Source organism: Pygocentrus nattereri, chromosome 6 (genome assembly GCF_015220715.1).
Source record: "Pygocentrus nattereri isolate fPygNat1 chromosome 6, fPygNat1.pri, whole genome shotgun sequence".
Taxonomy (NCBI): domain Eukaryota; kingdom Metazoa; phylum Chordata; class Actinopteri; order Characiformes; family Serrasalmidae; genus Pygocentrus; species Pygocentrus nattereri.
This window is the reverse complement of record NC_051216.1, coordinates 17,082,259-17,105,872: the sequence shown is the minus strand read 5'-3', so window position 1 is coordinate 17,105,872 and position 23,614 is coordinate 17,082,259. Positions and strand designations below refer to the sequence as shown.

General features: G+C 39.4%; 1 protein-coding gene across 3 annotated transcripts; it reads right to left on the bottom strand.

Annotated features, from left to right (window-relative positions):
* Nucleotides 1-206: 206 nt before the first annotated feature.
* slc12a8 (solute carrier family 12 member 8) lies at nt 207-23,347 on the bottom strand. Of its 3 annotated transcripts, none has more exons than XM_017691642.2 (14): nt 22,924-23,347; nt 21,078-21,208; nt 20,784-20,930; nt 20,266-20,457; nt 19,946-20,177; nt 11,081-11,194; nt 10,223-10,310; nt 9,853-9,940; nt 7,449-7,595; nt 4,361-5,000; nt 4,179-4,270; nt 3,934-4,051; nt 1,341-1,401; nt 207-1,037 (listed from the first exon to the last, which is right to left on the bottom strand). In XM_017691642.2, the coding sequence occupies exons 2-14, from the start codon at nt 21,117-21,119 to the stop codon at nt 866-868; spliced, it is 2,133 nt and encodes a 710-aa protein (XP_017547131.1). In that variant the 5' UTR covers nt 21,120-21,208; nt 22,924-23,347; the 3' UTR covers nt 207-865. The 3 variants fall into 3 exon arrangements, with proteins under 3 accessions (XP_017547131.1, XP_017547129.1, XP_017547130.1); XM_017691640.2 differs by having other exon boundaries at nt 23,009-23,347; XM_017691641.2 differs by lacking the exon at nt 22,924-23,347 and adding an exon at nt 22,169-22,383.
* Nucleotides 23,348-23,614: the final 267 nt, after the last annotated feature.

The window sequence follows — 23,614 nt, the reverse complement described above, 5'->3', positions numbered from 1 at the left end:
CCAGCTAACAGAAATCTTTCTTTGTAAAATACCACTAGGGGTTTCTTTATTACTGCAATCTGATGGCTTGAGCCTACTAAATTAAAGCACATTTGAAAATAAGCTTGCTCCAAAGTTCTTGCATGAATGAAAGAAAACTTGTGTGGACCATGTTACATTTTGCAACGTGTTTAACCCAATTAAGCAATGCTCTGATGAGCCTGTGATACAAATGGTTGTGAATATTTTAATCCTTCACACAGACCACAAGACGTTTAATAAGGGGCTAAGTCAGCCTTTGGAAATGTTCAGTTTGGCTAATTATGGACCGTTCATTTAAACACACAGGCTATGCAAGAAGCAAACATAAGTAATACATGCGTTATCTTTACTTCTGTTTACTCTACAAACACTATGCAAGAACCCCATCAAACACAGGCGGAGATGTACAGTCTGTAAAAATTGCACTGTTGCCATAATGGTGCAGATATAAGATCTATTGCACTTCCTGTACATTGAGATAAATTTAAACTAGACTGTCCTTCTGATATGCCTGGTGAGTATTACAGTATGACCAAAAGAAAAACAAAACAACAAAACATACAAGTCAGAATTGTGCTGTAAAATTGCCACCCAAAACACTTCTAATCAGTGACAAGCTCCAGCCACCTGCACCTACACTCCAGGCCTGAGTATTTATAGTATTAATAAATTATCTCAGAACAGGATTACTGACCTGGAATCAGATCTCTCATAAGATAACATGATCACAGTCTCCAAAATATAGAGCAGGAGAGAGAACTAATTCTGGATAGGCTCTCCTGCTTTGAGAGTCTTTATGAATTGCACTTCAATGGCCAGGTTGACGTAAGAGAAATGAGGCCCATCAGCGAAGCTGTGGATGGACCATCTTATCCACGGTGTTGATGATAGAGGAATGGTGGTAGCGGTCTCGGAAGGCAAAGTCTGCATTTTCTTCAGTCAACTGCCTGGTTTCCATGCCAACTGCTGACAAAGATGGTGTCACCACAATCTGGTCCCTACACTCGCGTTTTCCCCTAAAAGAGGACAGCTCCATCAGTGACATCCTGGTAAGTACTGGCCATTAACTTAGGGTCTCAACAAGAACACTATCTCTGAGACATATACACTCTCAGGATCCAGAGAGGCAAACCATTTGTTAAAAGTTCTGTCACTATGTCAAAGGTTTTATCAGTCTGATTTCCAGAATTTGCCAGAGGAAGTCTCTCATTGAGCCTAGCCAAAGTATAAAGGCATCAATCAGCAGCAGACACTTTAAGAGCTTCCTGAAGAACAAAAGGGAATCAAACATCTTACATAACCCTATTATCATACTCTACCTGCCCAGGCTGCTTAGAGAGCTCTTTATCCACCGGAAAAAGCTGAAGCGGGCCGCTGCACCTGTCAGAAAAAGAACAAAACGTACTATCACAATATCTCCAAATGGGAAAAAATATATAGTGCATGCAACAACCTTCATAAGCACTGAGACATTTAAGAGCAAATTTTCCCATGCACTTTGGACTAAAGATGAAAAGATTAAAAGCATAAATATAAAGCAAAAGTACAGATTGTTAAACAGTATTTGTGGGTTGTTGGGCATATGCATTTTCCATTGCAGAACTATCATTTTATTGTACACAGTTCTACAATTTGGTGAGAATAAGTGGAATAGTTGACTGAATTGATGTTTCTAAGTACACATTACAGAGCTATGAATACACAGATAACAGCCAAGAACGCAAGTTCTTGGTTTAAACCCTTGTTCCTGTCTTTGGAATCAGCATACACATATGAAGCCTCAATATACTGCATGTCTGTGAAGGCAAGAAATCTGCACACTTAAAGAAAATGAAAATCACAGAACAACCAACAGGCATTTAACTCTCTCTAACATCTTTAACTTTTTTTCCATGAAATATTTTATTTTTGGTCAGTCATTTTTGATTGTCATTGGGCATTTTTGCTGTAGGCAGACAAGATGCAGATGCATTCTTCTCAAATCATTGTGCAAAGTCATCTTGTGCCAGTTCCAGTGTCGGGCTTTGTTAGCCATGTTGCTGTGTTCACCAGGCATTAAGATGATGCTCCGAATTACAAACAGAAATATTCTGATCAACATTTCTGTTTGAAAATGAGTTTGTCAAGTGGTGTATCCTTCATAACTCTGCAGTGGTCAGAACAGAATGTTGAATAGACTATACTTGAACTAGGAACATTTCAAAATGTCCAATTTTTTGACCTGCTTACACCTGTGCAGGGATTCTGACTCTGAAACTGCAACCCGTTTGGATGTTTAAAGTAAACGTCTATTAAATCTTCACGTTTGTTTATGTGTAATTACTTTAAAGCCATATGCAAAACACAAGAGAAAAGACCAAGACCAAAAAAAAAAAAAAAAAGTTCGCCACAACTTTCATCAAAATAAAAGACAAAATTTTGTGGTCATACATTTTGTCTAGCAACCTGTTTCCAAAAAAATTGGGATGTTGTGCACAATGTAAAAAGCACTAAATGTCCCCCCAGCCCCCATGAAAGGTAAAAAGATATTCAGAGGCACAGTACTGTGTGCAACATTGTTTAAACCTGTTGATTATGGCAGTATGTATGTTTTTGCCTGTACAAACATTGTATTACAGGCATGCAAAGAGAATACAAAAATATATATACAGTAAAACACTAACAATTTTTTGTTTTAAAAAAAAAAAAGAAATGTGTTGCTTAGAAGAATACCTTTAAAACAACACTGACTTCTGTGTGCACTTCAGCCAATGCATTAATTTGCTACATTTCATCAGCAGAACACCTGATTTAATCAAATAGAGGACTCAGATAAACTAGGTAATGGAAGGTAACTAAAGTAACTGTTTCCATGAGGAGGGTTTTGGAAATTAAGTTAACAGAGTGACATAAAACCAAGTTCAAGTTAAGAGAGTGACATAAAACCACAGTGTTATTTATGTGTTTTTATTTATTCTAAATGTTAAGGTTTTTTCAAATAATTTTTTGAAAGACTTTGGAATGTTTCACTGTATGTCTTCATGAAGTGAAAAGTATAGTGAAATATGTGTCATGAATCAGCAGCACGATGCAGAAAACTGCCTGCATAATTATATGCCTTTGCAGTGGTGCACCGGTGAAAACACTTTGGCTTTATAACTTTGGCTTTGATTCGATGTGTACCGATCCCTGTCTTGTCCCTGTACTTGGCATCCACAGTATGACGGGGTGAATATAACTGACCGGAGCACCAATACTTTTTTTCACAACCGCTACAGCAGACAGGCATCAAGCTTTAATTCTGGTAACTGCTGGCTCTTCTACTGTGTCGCTGAGCAGAGTCAGATGAAGTGGTACAATACGTGAGGAGATCATATATAACACAACTGCAGAATCCACCAACAAACTATTCCAAAAATCCCACACAACAGCTGCACGACAGGGAGAGCCATGACCAGGACCAAATGTGAGTATGCCCTTAACAAATGTATCCCCTCATTGCACTGAATAATAATGTATAGTGGGGTCCAAAACCCTTAGTGGACCACTAGTGAAAAATGCTTCTATTTTGCATAGCTTTCTAATTTATTGCAGTATTTTGGCCTTTTTGTTTCAATAACATCTTGCACTGGTAGAGATAAGACTAAACAAATTACATTAAATTAAAACATTTGAATAGTTTAATTCTACATTTTTTGTCATATATTGATCGATTTTAGAGGAAAAAAAATCTCTAGTATGGTCTCAGATTTTGTGTCCTCACTATATGTGCACAATAAATGTTTGCATTTCAAAATAACTACACACACATTTAAACAGTTGAATAATGTTAACAGAAAGCTGCTAAACAATTTTGCTGTGGGGTCATTTTCAACAACTGTGGCTACTTATGAGATTCTCAGCCAAGTAATCCAAACAGTCTCAGACAATTACCTGTTGGCAAACCTGGACTTGCTTTTCCAATGTAGAGGAAAAGGAGGAGCGCAATACTCATATTCACCAAGGCATAAACCCACTGGATGACAAACATTATCATAACGGAAGACAGAGCCTGCACAAGAGTACAGTTAAAGTGAAAGGCATGCATACAGTGTTTTTGAAAATATACAACTTTTCATAATTTAGAGAAGCAAAACATGATTCTTTGTTTCCAAACTACTTTTTATGAATGTACTTACACCAATTAATGCAACCCAATGATTGCAAAACCTGGCATAAAATGAATTTGGGATGGGTCGTATTTCAGATGCTTCCAGCTTTGGTTTTGACTCTGCAAAGAAAATGAACATTTGGAAAACTTAGAGCTTGTCAACTGTGTAAACATTTTGCACCCTCTGATGAACAAAACACTTGCACTCACCATTCTTGTCTGTTGCCTCCCTTGGTAGCTGATCCAGTTCAATAGGGTCATGAGTAGGCAGGGACAGTTTCCTCTCCCCTCCTGACTCAGACTCCATAAGCCCTGTCTGGCTGCTGGTCTCATCATCTGGGCCAATGCTTTGTTCAAACTGCCTCTCATCCTTTCCCTTCTCTAAAGGGCTATTGCTGTTCAAGTCCAACCCAAAACTGCTGCTCAGTGTTTCTTTAGCAGGAACTTTTGCCTTCCTGCCCCAGGCCTTGGCTGCAGGACTAGAGGCTTTCTCTTCCTCTGTGCTGCCTGCGCTGGGGAGTGGAAATATCTGGTTCATGTCTTTAGTGAACTCCAGCAGCGTGCCATTACTGGGGTTGCTCATGGCACCATTGCTGCCATAACACGGGTGACTGCTTGTCACTAGTGGTTTCCTTGAGCTAGGTCTTTCAATCAAAGGTCTTCTCTCCTTGGCTTGTAGCTCATAGCTCTTGGCCACGCAGAAGTAGGAATAGTCAATGATGCTGTAGGTCAGCATGAAGTTGATGGTGACGATAGGAGCCAGAATGTTGACCTTCCCTATAAAGATGAAGGCCATGGAGATCATGCTCGTCAGACAGATGGCTGCCACTGGCGTCTTATTCGGTCCCTTCTACTTACAGAGTTGGGAGAATGTGGACGCGGTGCAAAAAAAAAAAAAAAAAAAAAAAAAAAAAATTCAATGCAACTCATTTGACAAGATTAGAAATTTGATAAAAAATGAAGCAGCAACACTGTGGCTGTCACTAGTTTCGAGGGTAATGACTTTAAACATGGTAAACACTACAATTTAACATAAAATTCATCTAATTTGTTTGCATAATTTAGTAACAAACAAATTAATCTGGAGCATTTTGATATAAAATACTGCATTTCTGAGAAACTTCCAAAATACTGATTTTCTTTATAATAGTAGTGATGGGGTCTTGACGTCTACGATGCATATATGTTCACTCTGAATGTCTTAGTTTACATCTTACTAGGGAACCCTGACTACCAAGAAGCCATGTTTAGTGATAAATAAAGAGTGTATTTGATCAGAAGAGCCTCATAACACTGCTAAGCATGGTGGTGGTTTGGTGCTGCTTTGGTGCCTCAGACCTTGGCCAACTTGCAATCACATAATCAACTATGTATATACTTGAGGAGAAAGTTGAAGAACTGGAGCTTCCAATAGGATAATGATCACAAATGTACAAGTAAATTCACCAAGGAATGGCTTAAAAGGAAGAAACTGAGGATTATGGAATGGCCTAGTCAAAGTCTGAATTGCAAGGTGGGGGTGGTGAAATGAGCTGTACATGAAAAAGTATCAAACACTGCATAGTTAAAAGAATTTTGCGTGAAGAAGGTGGCAAAAATTTCTCCCAGTAGATGTCTGAAACTGGTGGACAGTTACAGGAAACACCTACATAAAGATGTTTCTGCCAAACGGAGCAGAACCTGTTACTGAAGCCAGAGGTATACTTACTTTTTCAACAGGCAAAAATTATATATCAGTTTTTTAATAAAGGATCGCAAAATCAAATTTCCATTGACTTTGCATTCCATTTCCATTCCATACTGTTTAACTGAAGATTAAATACTGATATGTCCACATGTCAAAAAAAGGTCAAAAACATTTTATGGTGTATGCTTTATAACAGTGTACCTCAAATGCTATTACAACGTGATCCACAAGCCGAATAGAAATTTGTTTACTCCAAAAGCATAACAAACAGGCCAAAATCCCTCTACTAGTAGATAGCCACTGTTGCAATGTAATGATTTCATATTGTTGCACTCCATATAGATTCAGTCCTATGGAAAATAAGACAATCAAAAAAGATTTTCTCTTGGGTTACATCATGCTCTAGCAAAAGTTAGAAAGGGCTGAATGAGATATTTTAGCTTGATGTCCCTTGTTCCATGTATAGAGATGTATATATGATAGTATTGGACATGTCACCACATTAAGGTGTACATGTCTGGGTATCATTTACCTATGCAGACATTTTAATTAATCAAACCCTTTAAATGTGGATAGTTCCCTGTATTGAGACTGTACTACCAAAAACTGACTTGCTTGCTAAAGCAATTCCTTAACAGACCTTTAAATGCATTTCAGCTTACAATTAGTAACTGAGAGACACCCAAACTGCTATACATTGTACAAATCACGTAATAAGAACAGACAGTGCAATTAAACACTGCAAGAGCCTTTTCATTTCCTTTCCACACCCTCCCTCAGTTATCACTCGCTCAATCTGCTTGTTGAGTAATCACAGAGCACAAGCATCCAACTAAAACATCCCAGAAAAACATCTCTCCTGCACTCTGGCACTAAACGGCCTCTCCTAAAGCCACTCATTTATTACCATCTTTCTCTCTCTCTCTCTCCGTCTCTCTCTTTCTCTCCGTCCCTCATTCTCCATCAAAAGTTGCTGCGATCCAGGTCAAACTGGGGTGATTGCTGCCGTGCCTGAACTCCTGGTGCTGCCTGGCATGGAGCCAGGTCAACCTGGGCTGGCCCTGGCTTTGCTTCCTGCATTTGTTCTGGGGCTTTGATTCAGGGCAAGATGTCTCAGGCCTGCTTTCAGTCCACACAGAGGGCCCAGACAGAGCTGGGGCCAAGGGAAAGGGTGTGCATTGGTTTTTCAAAGCCACAATTGTACAACACTGGCCCTCCATGGTTTTTGAAGGGCACTCTAGTACTCTATAATTAGGAACTCCTCATTTTTGTGGGCACTATCTGTTCTGCCTCCCCGGACACACTGAAGGGTGGCACTAATTAAGCATGAGGAGCAAATAGTTCATTACGGGCCATAAAATGAGCATGAAAGAGCTTGATAAACAAGGGTTTGATTTGCAAAACAAACATGTTGTTTCCTCCCTACAGTGCTGCCAGGATGTTGTCTAAAACATGAGCATAAACCTGCAGCAAGTAGTATTTCTTTCCTTGATTTGACCTGAGCTGCAGTGTATTTTTAATATTGCATTTCACTGAAATTTCAGCCGTGAAGCTCATAAAATATTTGCCTTCTAACCCTGTGGGAAGTAAAGATGAAGTGTGGGTACCCACCCCTTGTCCCAGGAAAGCCAAAGCAGGGATAACTCTCTCCTGGGCGATGCACTGCAGAACCCTGGGGGCCCCATACAGGCCACCCATGCAAGAGGCCAGGGAGGAGACATAGAGGCCCAGCAGGAACAGGAAACCCACCAAGGAGACCTGGGAAAAAAAACAAACACAGAGGGGAAGAGAGTGCACAGGACTCCGCCCAGTGCAGCTATGTTCAGCCAAAGGGTGAAGAAAAAAAAAAACCTTCACTGAGTTCAAAGTAAAATCACAGAAAAAAAAAACAATAATGTGATTGTCTCGGATACAAAGTTCCCCAAAAAATACAAGATTACTCAATTTTAACACAAAATACATTTTTTAAAGCAGAATTAGACATCTTTGAGACTGAGAAGATAATCATGAAACATATTTTTGGGCAAAGAATGCAGTAACCACACTTCAAAGTTATATTTTCTCAAAGGGGAATTCTACCAATTCTAAAATTTCTGCATCATCATTCGTTACAAATACATTCACCAGCCACTTTATTAGGTACCTGTTCAATTGCTTGTTAACACACATGGCTAATCAGCCAATCACATGGCCGCAACTCAATGCATTTAGGCATGTAGAAGTGGTCAAGACAACCTGCTGAAGTGCAGACCGAGCATCAGAATGGGGGAGAAAGGTGATTTAAGTGACTTTGAATGTGGCATGGTTGTTGGTGCCAGATGGGCTGGTCTGAGTATTTCAGAAACTGCTGATCTACTAGGATTCTCACGCACAACCATCTCTAGGGTTTACAGAAAATGGTCTGAAAAAGAGAAAATATCCAGTGAGCAGCAGTTGTGTGGATAAAAATGCCTTGTTGATGTGAGAGGTCAGAGGAGAATGGCCAGACTGGTTTGAGATGATAGAAAGGCAACAGTAACTCAAATAACCAACCGAAATCTCTGAGGAATTTTTCCAACACCTTGCTGAAAGTATGCCACGAAGAATTAAGGCAGTTCTGAAAGCACAAGGGGGTCCAATCTAGCACTGTACCTAATAAAGTGGCCAGTGAGTATGTTGCATGATGCCCAAAGCATTGTTTAATTACAAATCAGTAAGTTTCTCTACATTTCAATTCCAACAACTCAATGATTTTCTTTACATCTCAACTTTTATACAGATTTTTTTAAACAGTGTAATTCCCCTTTCAGGCTGTTTTTGTACCTGATATCACATTGCAGACAGTCATGCTGTCTGTGCTCCTGTTATGCGAGAACCTCTAGCAGGGTGTTCACCCCTGCACTGCAGCCTCCACTACGGAGCAGCTGTGAGGCCTGTGGAGGTCACAGCCCAGCTGGACCCTATTCTCATCTAGTATTCTCATACCAGCTGCTTTCATGGTATCTACAGCACATGCAGTAAGATTTTTTAATTCTAAAGAATATAATTTAATAAACATGGAGAACCCAGCAATTGTATTGACATACAATTAACATCTGATGTAGGATACTATACAGTACAGTCTATAAATAAGTGGGCAATGACAATTTTTGTTGTTTTTGCTCTGCAGTCCAACACACTGGATTTGAGATGTCAGTACAAACTATGATATTGGGAATAACGTTAATAAAATTAAAAGGTAATTGGACAAATGATCATTCCCTCATGTAAACGTTCATGTTTAGTAAACTCAATGCTAGAGATTGCTAAGTTTACCAGTTCATTCTTGCTCCATAACAACAATCGCAACAAATCGCAGCTGGCCAAGAAATTCCTGAACACCCAACTGTCCTCACACTTACGCTCTGGAAAGAAGATGGTTAATCCCTTCCTACAATAGCTATTAATTTTTTGCCAGTTTGGAAGGAGGCCTCTCAGTTGAACTATGATTAATGTATGATTCACAAAATCAGAAGCTAATTGGATTTTCATCCCTGTAGCTCAGCAAATAAGTCAACATTTATAAAAGTGTTTTGTTGTGTAATGTGCTATTTTTATTGTGGCAGTTGTACATGACTTTTGATAGTAATTAAACCTGCGGTTCTGTTCCACTGTCCGTTTAATCTCTGCATTGCTGTCCTTTATCTGCTTTTTAACAGAAGGTAGTTCTCACCCCTCCACTTTCCACCCTCATTGCTTGCTAGCAGCTCAATGCAAAACTGTGTCATGGCCCAAGTACTAGCAGATTCCACTCTATACCTTGTGTAGGGTTTCTGAAAGCTATGGGACACCATGCACCATGTACTCATGCATGCGTATGTTTTCCCCTGCTTCAAAATACATGACAGCATTTTGTACTGTACTGAAGGGCAGGGAAACCCCAAAATATGCAGAATATGCCCAGGATCACCAGCATGTAATTTCTTCAATGGGTTACAGTCATTCTGTAGGCTATAACACTATAGAGTGACATCACAGGTGACCCTAGACCTTTTACCTTTTCCGCTATTAAGAAATCATAGCGCAAAGCATCTCTGGTGCAGATGGCTCCCAGCAAGAACACAAAGACGAGATACAGGAACCACCTGCAAAATCCCACAATATAACCAATATCAGGGTTCTACAAACTGCCCTCATGCATCAAGAGTTGCTTAATAAAACAGCATACCATATGGTCTTTGGAACTATTTTACTGACCTATACTTAGTGGTTTTAGGATACAAGTGCTTTGTCCATAAAATCACATGAAGGCAAAAACCTTTCCTAGATCAGTTGAGAACTCAAATATGTAAACACAATCCTCTGTATAGCTTAAGGAAGAGGTCAAAAAAGGTGCATTATAGTTTCTTGAGGGGTCGGGTACATACGAGGTGAAGATAGCTGCCAAGGTGCCCACAGGGATGTTGTGCTCAGGCTTTTGAAGATCTGAGCTCATGTTGAAACCCGCCATCACTCCTACACACCACACAGATGTCAAACAATGTGTTACACAACACCACAGCAAGACAATGAAAATCAGACCCATATTTGTCAGGTCCTGGTTTTGATCACTGATACAAATGTTTTTAAGAAGTTTCTATATTTCCAAAGAGTCAATGATCCTATTCTTAGAAAACAACTGATTATCTCATGGGCTAGTAAATGGTGACAACTGCAAAGAAGACACAAATGAAGAGACAGCAGAGAAAACCAGGAACTACTGCTATTTCCTGTGTACTGTGACAGAATCAGTCCCCTTGTATTCTTGAGAATATAAAGGCTAAAACTGACCCAAGATCAGCAATAGTGCTTTGTGAAGACACAAACACTACAGTAACTATATCCGGCTCAAAAAATTTAACTGAATATATCTTCTTGGCAGGAAAGGACCAGCTCTATTTTATGTCAAGTATTCAGTTACTAATAAGTGCCTATGCCCATAAAACAACTTAAGTTAAATACCCAAGTTATAAATTTAAACCTGTAAATATCAAAAACTGAAAATTTCAAAAACTGAAAATCTGAAAATTAAAATTTAAGGTCTATAACCAAGTTCACTTAAAGTAAAAGAAAAATTAACTTAAAATGTTTCATGCAAGTGACCACAGCTTAAACTATTCCACCAATAATGTTTGTACTGCAGCTCTTTGGAGAAATCAGATTATGATTAAGACTTTCCATTATCAGTAATGTGTTGGTTAATGTACTGAGTTACTTCACTGATAGCATCATGGAGGGAAAATCACCTGTAGCAGCTGGAAAGAAAACTCCAAACACAGTGAAGAAAGTCTCTCCAGGCATGTAGTCTGGCAGAGTATTTGTCCCCAAGAGCTCCTCTGAATAGCCAATAAAACCATGCTCTGAAAATACACATTCAGATCAGAACAATGTCAGTGTTAAACCATGATCACAAATATTTACAATAATAACATCCTGAAACATTAAGTGGTGTGTGGTGAAAGTCAGGACTATTGTACAAAATCTGGTTTACAATGGCATTTATGTCTGAAAGGTGTGCTGATACATTTACAACTTTCAAAAATACATTGCAATACAACTTCAGATTGTAAAGCTGGAATCTAAGATGTGAATATCAAGGCATAATATTACTCATATTCTGTGGTTGAACATGAAGATCTGTTGCACATCAGCACCTGTTTTAACTGAGTTCAATATGCCCAAGTGCGGTCATCATACAAAACTTTTTTCTCTGGGAGACCATGTGATCATTATGGTTATAACAGACAGCACTTTATCACAAAATGGTATATTTATATCCTTATATCCTTGATATACTGAAGTAAAAGTGAATTTTCTCTTGGGCTCTTCATTCATGCAGTAGATTTCTTTGTTTTTTGGATGAAATATGTCTGAACAGCTGAAGCTGCACTCCTCTGACCACATAGGCAGGGCTTCAATGTCTGTGTCTGTGGCTGACCATCCAAGAGCCTTATGTAAGTGTCCAGGGGGTTGGGGGTGTAGACGCCACCGCCAAGATGCATGCAAGAACAGCGCCAAGCCCAACATTTAGAAACAAGAGCCAAGTTCAACAGGCCGGCACTGTGAAGATGACAGAATGAATATTGGACTGAAGTCCAGGAGTGCTCACAGGTCGCGAACAGGCCATTAGAAACTTTTGCACTAGCAGTTGTGGGAGATACAGAACCACTTCTGTGGCTATCAGACTACACCAGTGTGTCCACAGTAAATGATGATATAAAACCTACAATGAAGTCTAGAATTCATATCATACCTCTGTGTCATGGGATAAGCTACTCTGCTAACAGCTATTGTGCAACGCACTAAATAAAATCAGCTACACAGGCTTAGGCTCACACTTTAGAATGAAAAGGAAAAAAAAAAAAAAAAGAGTGGGTTCTTCAAGGGTTCTTCAGTGTTGGGGAAACAAAATGTCAAACCAAATGATGTTTATTTTAAACAGACCATTTCCAAATTGTAATTTTTACTTTGGCAGAGCACTCTTTTAAAAGGCATCTGGTGTATTTCTAATATCATTTAAACTCTCTTAATAGACTTCTGCAGGTTAACATCCAAACCTAGTTTGTACACATCTGAGTTTATGACTCCATCAATGAGCACAAGCTTACCAACACCACTGTAAGAAAACAGTACCCTAAGTGCAGTCTGGTTGGTAGTCTTCTCCAGGCTTTCTCCACACATTGACAAAGTTGTTGTTATGTTAGCCGTCTCCCACAGCATATTAGATATAATGAATATGCCCTCAGAGCGTAGACTTAAATCGGGTGAATGATGTAGGAATTACAAACATTTTCATACATCCATCCGTCTATTTTCTAAGCCGCTTCTCCCTCAGGGTAGCGGGGGGGGCGGATGGGGGGGGGGGGGGGGGGGGGGGGGGGTGTTGGAGCCTATCCCAGCGGTCATTGGGCGGAAGGCAGGATACACCCTGGACAGGCTGCCAGTCACAGCCATACATGCCCACACCATAACTCTACCTTCACAATGCTTGACAAATAAGGTGGTATGCTGTGAATAATGAGCATTTCCTTCCCTTCCCTTCCCCACACTCTTCTCTTCCCATCATTCTAGTACAAGTTAATCTCATTTGGCTCATCTGTCCATAAGATATTGTTCCAGAACTGTACAGGCATTATTTAGGAATGTTTCAGTTTATTTGGCCACAACTAATATTTTTGCTCTCTATTTGATTGGTTTTTGTTTTGATTTTTCAGCCTAATGATGGTTTGCTTCACTGGCAGTGACAGCTATTTGGACTTCATATTAAAAGGTAACAGCAACAGATTCCAAATACAAATGCCACACTTCAAACCAATTAAAGTTTACCAATGGCTAAATGGTTCAGGTGTCAAAATACTTGTTGGGGCCACTGTATACAGAACCATGACAACCCAAAAAGGCATCTCTGAATGGTTATTCTCCATGATAGAATTGGTCAAAAAAGTACTAAAAATGGTTCTGCTATTGTTCCAACTGAAAGAAACCTTTATGCTATGAATGTAGAATTAACCACCAAATTATCATCAGATGTGTGTGTGCGCAAATGCAACAGTGGGGAATGGGACCTTGAAGTTGCTGAAATGGAGCAGAACGGTTTATGTGGACTCGTTCAGTCTTGAGAAACTTCACCTGTGTAGGCTATGCAGTCTCACGCAGACAGCAAGAGAAAGCTTGGCTACGCAAGAGCGTGAACCATTTCCCTCTCGGTTATCTTGTGATGGGAAAGAATGCGTTCTCTTGGATTAATGACATGTTTTTCCAAAAGGAAGTCACCACCCTTTCAGAAGCCCTGCCTGTTCCTAGGCTTCCAAGTCACAGCTCTTAGTAGGAGGGAGAGAGGAGAGAGTTAGAAAAAGAAAGCGACAGAAAGAAAGAGAGAGAGAAAGAGAAGACAGAAGACAGAGAGTTCATGGTCCAGCCCAGTAGTTGTGGTCACAGTACTTCTGCACTCTTTATGCTGTAGTCACATGCAACCACCACTTACAAATATGAAAACAAAACACTGCATTCTTGAACCTTATTACTCTACAGTCCAGTCTGATTTTATTCAAAATACCACATCTTTGGTTGTTTTTCAACAGTCACATACTATACTATTATGATGCACAGCTGCTGTGGAGCAAATGAACACTATAGAAAAAGTATGAGTGTCTGCTATTTTCATAATTTATTATTATTTATCTTAATTATTTTCATAATTAAAGCAGTTAATATAAAAGGTATGTGCAAAACATTTGTTCAAATGCCCATATACCTGTTTCATAATGTAAGATACCATAACTTGCATGCATGAAACAAAATCCATACAGAGTTTGAAGTGATGAGATCAAATAGGCTAAACAACAGATACAACAAACTGGTCATGATCCATGATATACAGTACTGACTACCCTTAATTTATTTAATTTACACTAAAATGGCCATTATGTTACTGATTTGTAGGAGATATTTCTGAGGAGAATAGATACAAGATATTCTACTTGCATTAAGAAGGGGAAATGCAAAAGAAAAATCAATGAAATAAAAACAAGAGTTTCAAAAACATGAGCCCAGGAAATCAGGGAAAGACCTCTCACAACCATGCAAGTCCTGGTAGAACAACAAAAATGCCACCATCAGGTAAATAGTAATTAAAGCTTTCATCTTTGAGAAAGGGGGGAAAATGAATGGAAATGTCTCACAAAATGAATGGAAGCTGTACTGAAGGAAGAGTGCACACTTTACATACCAAAAAAATTGATATTACATTTAGTTGTTGAGAATGTAATTTTATGTTAAATAAACATTTTCTGTTGATGCTGAACAAAACACACATCCATCAGGTCACATACTCATTACACCCATTTCTTCCACACTCACACACGCACACACACACACACACACACACACACACACACACACACACACACACACAGAAAACAGAGCAGAGAAAGTAGATGTGTTAATACAACCCATCTCTCTCTTTGGAAGGCAGACTTCATGTATAGCTATTTATAGTGGACGCTCTTCTGATCTGAAGTCGCAGACCAGGAAGTGATGATGTGGAGGCTTCAATCAAAGTACTCCGATCTACTTCCTGCCTGTTCTTTTGTCCCAGGCCAAATATGTGGGTGAGCCCAGTTAACACCCTAAACTCAAAACGATGAGCGCATACAAGTTTCCTGTCCAATCTGGAACATTGCAATTGAATGTCTTGCACATCTTATTGCAGAATGTTTTATCCAAAGAGCATATTTATCAATGAGACATAATCAAAAAGCAGGTTGACTATAAACTTGTTTTTGATCTCTTTGAAATAAGTCATTCTAAGACTGTCTTTCACTTAGGTCAATAAAAGGCTCATTGGCTGCACTGTGGGACTTGTTACATGTTAAATGGAAGTACAGGAGGGAGAAACAATAAGATAAAATGAAAAGTACAGTTTTAAGTCATTACTTACAAAAAACAAAAACACCCTGGAACAAGGCAGAAAGTGTGAGAACATATTATAACCCCCCCACCACCCCTTTTGGCCTCAAGAACAAGTGTGCTCATTGCAATGGTATGAAATCGAGAGGAAATCTCAGGAGGATATCGCTCATAACTTCCTCATGTTTTCCAGCCATAACATTTTAAGAATGATTCAAGACAAGTGAGGCTGTAAGTTGATAAGTGCAGGTAGCAGGATAAGCAGTTTATACAGAGACTTTCTACCCTCAACCTTTACAGAATTACTGTACCAGAGATTTTAACAGGCTGAAGATTAATTTCCACAGTTTAAGGGCCGCCTAGCACATATGAGAGAGATCTAGCCTCACTGTAGAAAGTTACTCAGTTGTGTCCATGCCAGTGAGCTGGCCTTGACTGTCTGATTAACAGCGTTATCGAATTGTAAACACATCTGTGTGGCAGCCCCCTTTTCCTGCCACAGGCAGGTAAGCCGCCCATGTGGCGCCCACCAAGGGTCACGGAACCTGTCGGCACTATGCCAGCAGTGATATCACTCCACTACCACAAGCCCTAATTGGAAAAACCTGGACAAACCAGGAAGTTCCATTTCCCATACTTACCCAAACTACGAACCTGGAGCCAGGCCCAGATCCTAAAGGAGTTAACCAGACGTGTGGGACATACGTATGAGAGCAACAGCAGCAACAGTAGCCAAAGGGATAATGTTTCACATTCATAGGATTTCAATACCGCTTTAAATCCCCTCTTGTCATTTTGAAATCCTACTGTTCAGCTTACACAGACAGACAGAGAGAGAGAGAGACACACAAAGAGAGAGAGACAGAGAGAGAGAGAGAGAGAGAGAGAGAGAGAAAAAGAGAGAGAGACAGAGAGAGAGAGAGAGAGAGAGAGAGAGAGACAGAGAGAGAGAAACAGAAGCAGAGAGAATCGTCTTTATGGAAGTCTTTTCTCCACTCTGGACAGGAAATCAGTAATCAGTAGAACAGGAAGAGCTGGGATGGACTTCCTGAAGAGCCAATGCGAAAGTACGAAAGTACAGACTGGCCCCGTCCGTTAGAGCTCAGCCCCTTCCTTCAACACACAACAGCACACAAGACTCCTGAGTAAACATAACACAGGACGCAGGGTGGTCTTTCAAGTATAAACTCAGACTCTTTACTTGCCAGAGATATAGCTGCAATACTAGCAATATCATAGTCTCGTAGCATTCAGCGGACTTCATTAATGGCAAATTCCACAATGTTTAAAAATTCTGCATATATCAAATTTGGTGTGAAATGGTTTATTGTAGAGAAACTGTCTTGGATTTCTTTTCAATGGTGGTGACAGGAGCCAAGGGTTGTGATTTTTACAACATGGATACAGGCATTTCATTTATGAAACATATTTATGAAACAACGTAAATCCGAAAAAACAGATATACATTGGGTACTGTTTTGCTGTACAACACCCTGCATGTACTCCTCCATCATGAATGCCTTTAAAAACATGTTTTATGCCAAAGGTTTCTCAAAACTACCATAAAACAATGTTTCAGGCATCAGGTAACAAATTTGTAACAATTTCATGTAATAACTTTCTGTAAGGGAGCTTTAAGAAACATTAAACTCTGCAGACGCTTGGTTATTATCACCGCCACTTTGCTTACATCTTCACGACAGAGAAATTTTAAAAAGGACTGGAGAAATTCCCCTTTGAGATGACTATTTAAAACTGGTTTGTAAATGTCTTACACATTAAAAATATATATACATTCTATTTGCATTTTTTCTGGAGTGGTAAAGGAAATAAAAATCAGTAAAAAATGTTGGAATGTTAGAAATTTGGAAAATAATAGAATGTGTCAAATTCCTAGTAAAATCTAAACTTGAGCAGTCTGTCAGTGTCTTTATTTTACACAAGTTACTTTTGGCACGAGGCATCTTTCAACAATCAAATAATAAAACAATTAAATAAACAATCGAGTAATAAAAAGCAATTAGTCTAGATACTGTAATGCCTGAGTGAGCCATAAAGATGCTTCTGTAAACTTCAGAAACTATGCTGCTGTCATAAGTAGTCACATCCTTTAAAAAACACCAGCAGCCATATATGCCCACATCATTAAGTTACATGGGTCAAGTATTATACTCCAGATTCTGAGCCTTTCCATTTTCCTCCTTCAATTCAATTATTGTTAATTCAATCATTTGGTCTTCATTTCATCTTTCCATTAATACTTTTGGTTTTTATTATTATGCAAAAATCAACCTGGGTGCTGATGACATATGCTTCTCTTTATGATGATCTCTGACACCTACATCCTGGAGATCTGCTGAAGAGCTAATATTTTCTTCCTACATGGTTTAAAAAAAAAAACACACACAAAAATTGCAATTGCTAAGTATTTTTTGCTTCATAACAAAACAAACAACTGATTTTGATTTGGCCCGAGAAATATATTACCTATACCAATCAACCATGATATTTACATGACATTGCTTTTTGGTTTTAGCAATATTCTTAGAAATATACTTCATGGCTAAGGAGCGTTATAATACAATGACCATAAAAGAAGTGTTCCTTCTTCCAGATATTTAGATTTAAATTTTATCAAAATTTTACATTTCATTTACTGGCCTTTGTTCATGGTATAAAGGGCCTGACAGTTGCCTGCAACAAATATCATTTGCTATGTGCTTTACATTTGCTTTGAAAGAACAATTAAAAATCTAAACTTGCTCATAAAAAAAGGTATTTTCCCAATCAATGTGGTTAATGTCTAGTTTATATGGAAAGTACTGTGTAAAGTTTCCTTTGCTGTAAAATTAAAAGAATAAAACAGTGAACAAAATCAAAAACAGCAAAACTTTAGTAAACATTATTAATACAAACTTAATTATGACATAATAATACTGATTTTAATTATATCAATATTGCCCAGAACTAATTCTGATTCACCTAACGTTTTAGCTCTGTTTCTGATTTTTTTCTGATTTATCAACCTGGTGAAGGCCTGCTTTACTGACAGACATGTTTTTGGTTCTCATATTGAGAGACAACAGCAACAGCTTCAAATGAAAATGCGACGCCTAGAATCATCTCCAGACCTTTTGTTATCTTGTGCATTAACCATTATTACAATGATAAATAGCTAGCCAAGAGATAACTGGGTGGCCATCTGTCCTATTAGTTACTTAAAGTGCCCTTGATAGGAAGACTATGAACAAAATTGGCAGCAATTCCTGCATATCTTACCAGATGAAACATACACTATATTGCCAAAATTCGTCTGCCTTCACACACATATGAACTTGAGTGACATCCTATTCTTAATCCATAGGGTTTAATATGATGTTGGCCCACATTTTGCACCCTTTTTCCAGAATCTGGTTTGCTGAATCATTAAGAGTTCCTTTCACTGGAACTAAAGGGCCGAGCCCAACTCCTGAAAAACAACCCCACACCATAATCCCCCCCTCCACCAAACTTTACACTTGGCACAATGCAGTCAGACAAGTACCGTTCTCCTGGTAACCACCAAACCCAGACTTGTCCATCGGATTGCCAGATGGAGAAGCGTGATTAGTCACTCCAGAGAACACGTCTCCACTTCTCTAGAGTCCAGTGATGGTGCTTTACACCACTGTATTCAATGCTTTGCCTTGCGCTTGGATGCAGCTGGTCGGCCTTGGAAACCCATTCTATGAAGCTCTCTACGCTGTTCTTGAGCTTATCTGAAGGCCACATGAAGTTGAGGTCTGCAGTGATTGACTCTGCAGAAAGTTGGTGACCTCTGCACACTGCCACTTCGTGGCTGAGTTGCTGTCATTCCCAATCATTTCCACTCTATTGTAATACCACTGAATGTTCAACTGTGGAATATTTAGTAGCGAGGAAATTTCATAGCTGGACCTGTTGCACAGGTGGCACCCTATCACGGTACTATGCTGGAATTCATGGAGTTCCTGAGAGTGACCCATTCTTTCATAAATGTTTGTAGAAGCAGTCTGCATGCCGAGGTACTTCGTTTTATAAACCTGTGGCCATGGAAGTGATTAGAACACCTGAATTCAATTATTTGGATGGGTGACTGAATACTTTTGGCAATGTAGAATACATAGTCTAAATATGTACAGACATCGTTTTGAAAGAAATTTCAAACTGAATAATTCCTCCTTTTCTACTGATGAGAATGAAGTTAAAAAAAGAATGTAAAGGAATGTGCTTGCAATACCACACTGTCACCTACTGGACAACTCCATGAAAGACAACAGAGCTCAGACAATTTACAACTGAAATACAAGGAAGCAAGACACAAGTGAAAGTACCATTTGTGCTGGTGAATCCTTATAATCTGTAATCTTAATCTCCAGACCAAGTCTAACAAAAGCTGTACTCATTTACAAAAAAATATATAAGTAAAATATGTCTATGTGAACTGATCAAGTTCTGGCTTCATGATGTCACGTTAAAAAGACGCCACACTCCATTTTTCATCACATAACCTTGATCAAGCAGCCTATGGAGATCAAAATTAACTTCTGTATCACTGATGGTCAATAAAACAAAAGCTACTAAATGAAGTTTCAAACATTTCTCTTGAATCGTTGCTTTCATAGGACTTTAAAGATTTGAGAGACAAATTAATTCAGTGTTGTGCTAAGCTTTTGACCACATACCTGGATCCAAATGGCTGAAGGTTCCAATGACGAAGTCCAGAGTGGACACTGCCAGGATTGCCAGCAAGATAAGCTGCAATCGGACAATCCATTTCACGCCAGCCAGGTTGATCCCCAGCAAGGCCAGCAGGACAGCCACAGAGATCCCTCTGACAGCCCACACACTCTGCACAGTCAGCACGTCAGCAATGGACTCAGCAAAGCCTGTGATGTACATGGCTCCAGCCACACACTAAGAGTGAGCGAATACAAAGATCATGGCGAGTTACCAGTGGATGCATGTGCTCATGGACAACAATGAGTGATGTGCATCTTCTCACCTGTCCGAACACATAGAGGAGCCCTACAGTGCCTCCAACTCTTCCTCCGAGAACCGTAGAGATCATTGCATAAATGCCCCCACTGCCAACACTACAGCGCTCACAAACACCAATACCTGACATGACAGTCACCAAGGCAACCTGGACCACCAGTGACACAAGAAGCATTCCCAGTAACACCCCAGTGTTACCCTAGGAAAGAAATAAAGAAATTAATTAATAGACTACAACAGAATATTTAATAGAATACAATAATTAATAGAACACAAACAGATTCCATTCATGTCATAAAATGTATAAAATTGCCATTTTGCCTACTTGTACCAGGAGTATAAACCAGGCAGACCAATTCAGCTACCCAAGTTGACTGTAACTGACTGATTACAGTAAAAAAACAGTTTAACAAGTGTCTCCCTAAAGAATTTCATGGATACACAGCAAATTAGCAGTATGCACATGGAAGCCCAGCAGCCGTGTACCACTTTATCAAATGACAAAAACTAGTGTTTATTACTTACCACAAGCCAACCAGTGCGAAGAAAGAGAACAACTCCAAAAATGTTGATCATGCATGTGGTGAAGACACCATCCCAGGTGCCAAAGAGCACAGGCTCCCACACAAAGAGCTTCACCTTCCACCATGGCTGAGCATGAATCTGAGAGCCCTGCTCCAAAATACAGAGGCACAGACCCATTGTTTATGACCAGGGATTGAGCAACAAATTTCATACTTAAAGCCAAAAACAAATATTAACTATTAAATCTTCAACAACCATAACTGCTTTCTAAAGAAAAAGAACACAGGAAACTACCTGGGCATTCTCATGAAATAACTCTTGAACGTGTGTACTCATGTTGCCTCCTGTCTAAGACATCAGTAGTATAACATTGTCCTCATGAGAAAGACTTAGGGGTCCAGGTGGATGCCTGGGGCTTTCACTGGCTGTGCACAGAGAAAGAAAATGTTACCCAAAAGTGCTGTGTCGACACATAACCTAAATGATCTACATTCAATTTGATTTATTTGCAATGAGCTTTTAAACACAAGCATCATTCCAAAGCAGATTGACAGAGATCTGGGTCCAGATCTCAAACGGGCAAGGACAACCATGGCAGGAAAAACTCTCTAGAGAACATGAGGAAGAAACTCTGAGAGGAACCAAGACTCAGAACACAAAGCCATATGACACACCACGTAGTGGAGTGAAGGATATGGCACAATATAATACTATCATGCTTCAAGACATGATTCATAATATGCATCACAACAGTTTATCTTAGGTTTAATAAGTTACTTCAGACAAAAAAGAACCAGCAGTGCTACTTAAAAAAAAAACACACACGCACACAAAGTCAAATGACGTGTATTCAATACTTAATATACTGTCCTGCATTACATCAAATTAAACTGGACTAATTATTCCCTCTGTAATGAACCATGCAGTCATTCAGTGTCTTCTTATAGTACTTATGTTATCCGATAACAAGTTCAGAAAAGCAAACTGTGACGTAATGTGACGTAATGCATCACTCTAACGATGAATTTAATATTGCCCACACCAATACGAGCAATATAGCGTTAACAGAGCCACCGGGGTCATTTCACACTGTTCAGACATTTCAGTGACTCTCAACACAAACCATGTCATTTAAAGACTATGTTTAGTCTGGAGAATGAAAATACTGATATGACCTTCTGCAAAAGCTGCCAACTGTTAATACGTTATGTATTTAAACTGTTAATTAACCAAAGGTGAACATGTTCTAGTTACATCACCTCAGCATTTACATTTTCAAAGCCCGGTTTTACGAACAGCACATTTAATGTAATAAAGCGCATCACTGAAAACATTTCACTTCACAGGTGAGCTGAGGTGGAACAAATGACATGAGAACGTTTTACCAGGTTTCTCAACAGCGGCCGTTTCCTTTGACAGAGCGTTGATATTAGAACTTCTCAACAAACTGGCCACATTGAAGTCTGAGTTCAAGATGATAAATAATACATGAGAAATTCCTTTAAACCCAGGCCTTCATGAAGCGCCCCTCTCTCTCTCTCTCTCTCTCTCTCCCTCCCGGATGCGCGAGGCGTGTGCGGCGGGCGCGCGCGCGCGTCACTCGAGCAGGTGAGCACGTGACCGAAGGTACAGCGACAGGTAAAGAACCTCAAGCCCGCTAATCATCTTGTACAAAACGAGAATTAAACACGTTTAAAATACTAGTTACTTTACGACACTGTTTATTTAATCTGTTTTGTTTAATAAAACAGTGTGAGTCTAACTGGAGTTTATTCTCTGCTCAAGTCAAAAAAATAAAAATAAAACTGTTGTCCTTGGGGACCATTTTGCCTTAGAACACCTTCATGTGTCCCTCCACCACGCACAGATTAAAATACGGTTTAGACCAAAAATTTATCACAACATTTTATGACTTTTCTCTAGAACAGAGCAGACTACTCTGAATGACTTTGCTGACCTGTTAACCATTTAATGATGCAGAAATTCTGAAAATTCGGGGGAGTTCCCCTTTAACATAACCTGCAGACTGTGAGTAAATTATTCAGTAACACCACTCACTAAACAGAAACGACTTATTTAGTCAATTTTCGTACAGTGGGCTATTATTCGTCAAGACATTAGTTAGTCAGCACTGCCTTACCGGATGTCGAGCTTCTGAAGGCGTTTATCCATATTATGACCTAAAGTAGATTTGTAATTCACACCGTTTAAAAAATACCCAGTACCTTTCACCACTGCAGTTCCAAACTGGTTTTAGTTTCAGTGCTGGCCTCGTTAACCTTGGGCAAGGCCACCATTCTCTGAATATCCTAATGCTACGTGTGCGTTAGCGGGGCGCCATTAAACAAATGTTTTGTGAAGGTGTGTTCACAAGCATTGCATGACATGGCTGAGCTCTTTGGGACTCTTGGCTTTGGGCTGTTTTTGCAGCACAGCGATAATTACTGACAGCCGTGAGCGTCTGCGCTGTGACAACACACAGAGCTGTAAGAATGCTGTTAACAGACAATGTACCATGATTGAGCTCTAACAGACAGTCTACCCGCACAAATGACATGTCAACATCCTCTGAGGAGAAAACTTCACCCAACACATCCTTGAGATGGTGGCCGCTGTCACGAACATATCATTAAGGAACTAAAATGAGTCCGGTAGAGTTCACATCCACTTAATAATAAGAAATTACATTCCTCAAGACGGACATTTCTCTGCTGAGCGCATTATGTGTACACACTGGTGTTCAGGCAGATAGGTTGACAGAAGAAAAGCCTCTATTGACACCGTCTATTGACATATCTCCGTCATAAGTGGAGCTTTCCAATACTTTCAAA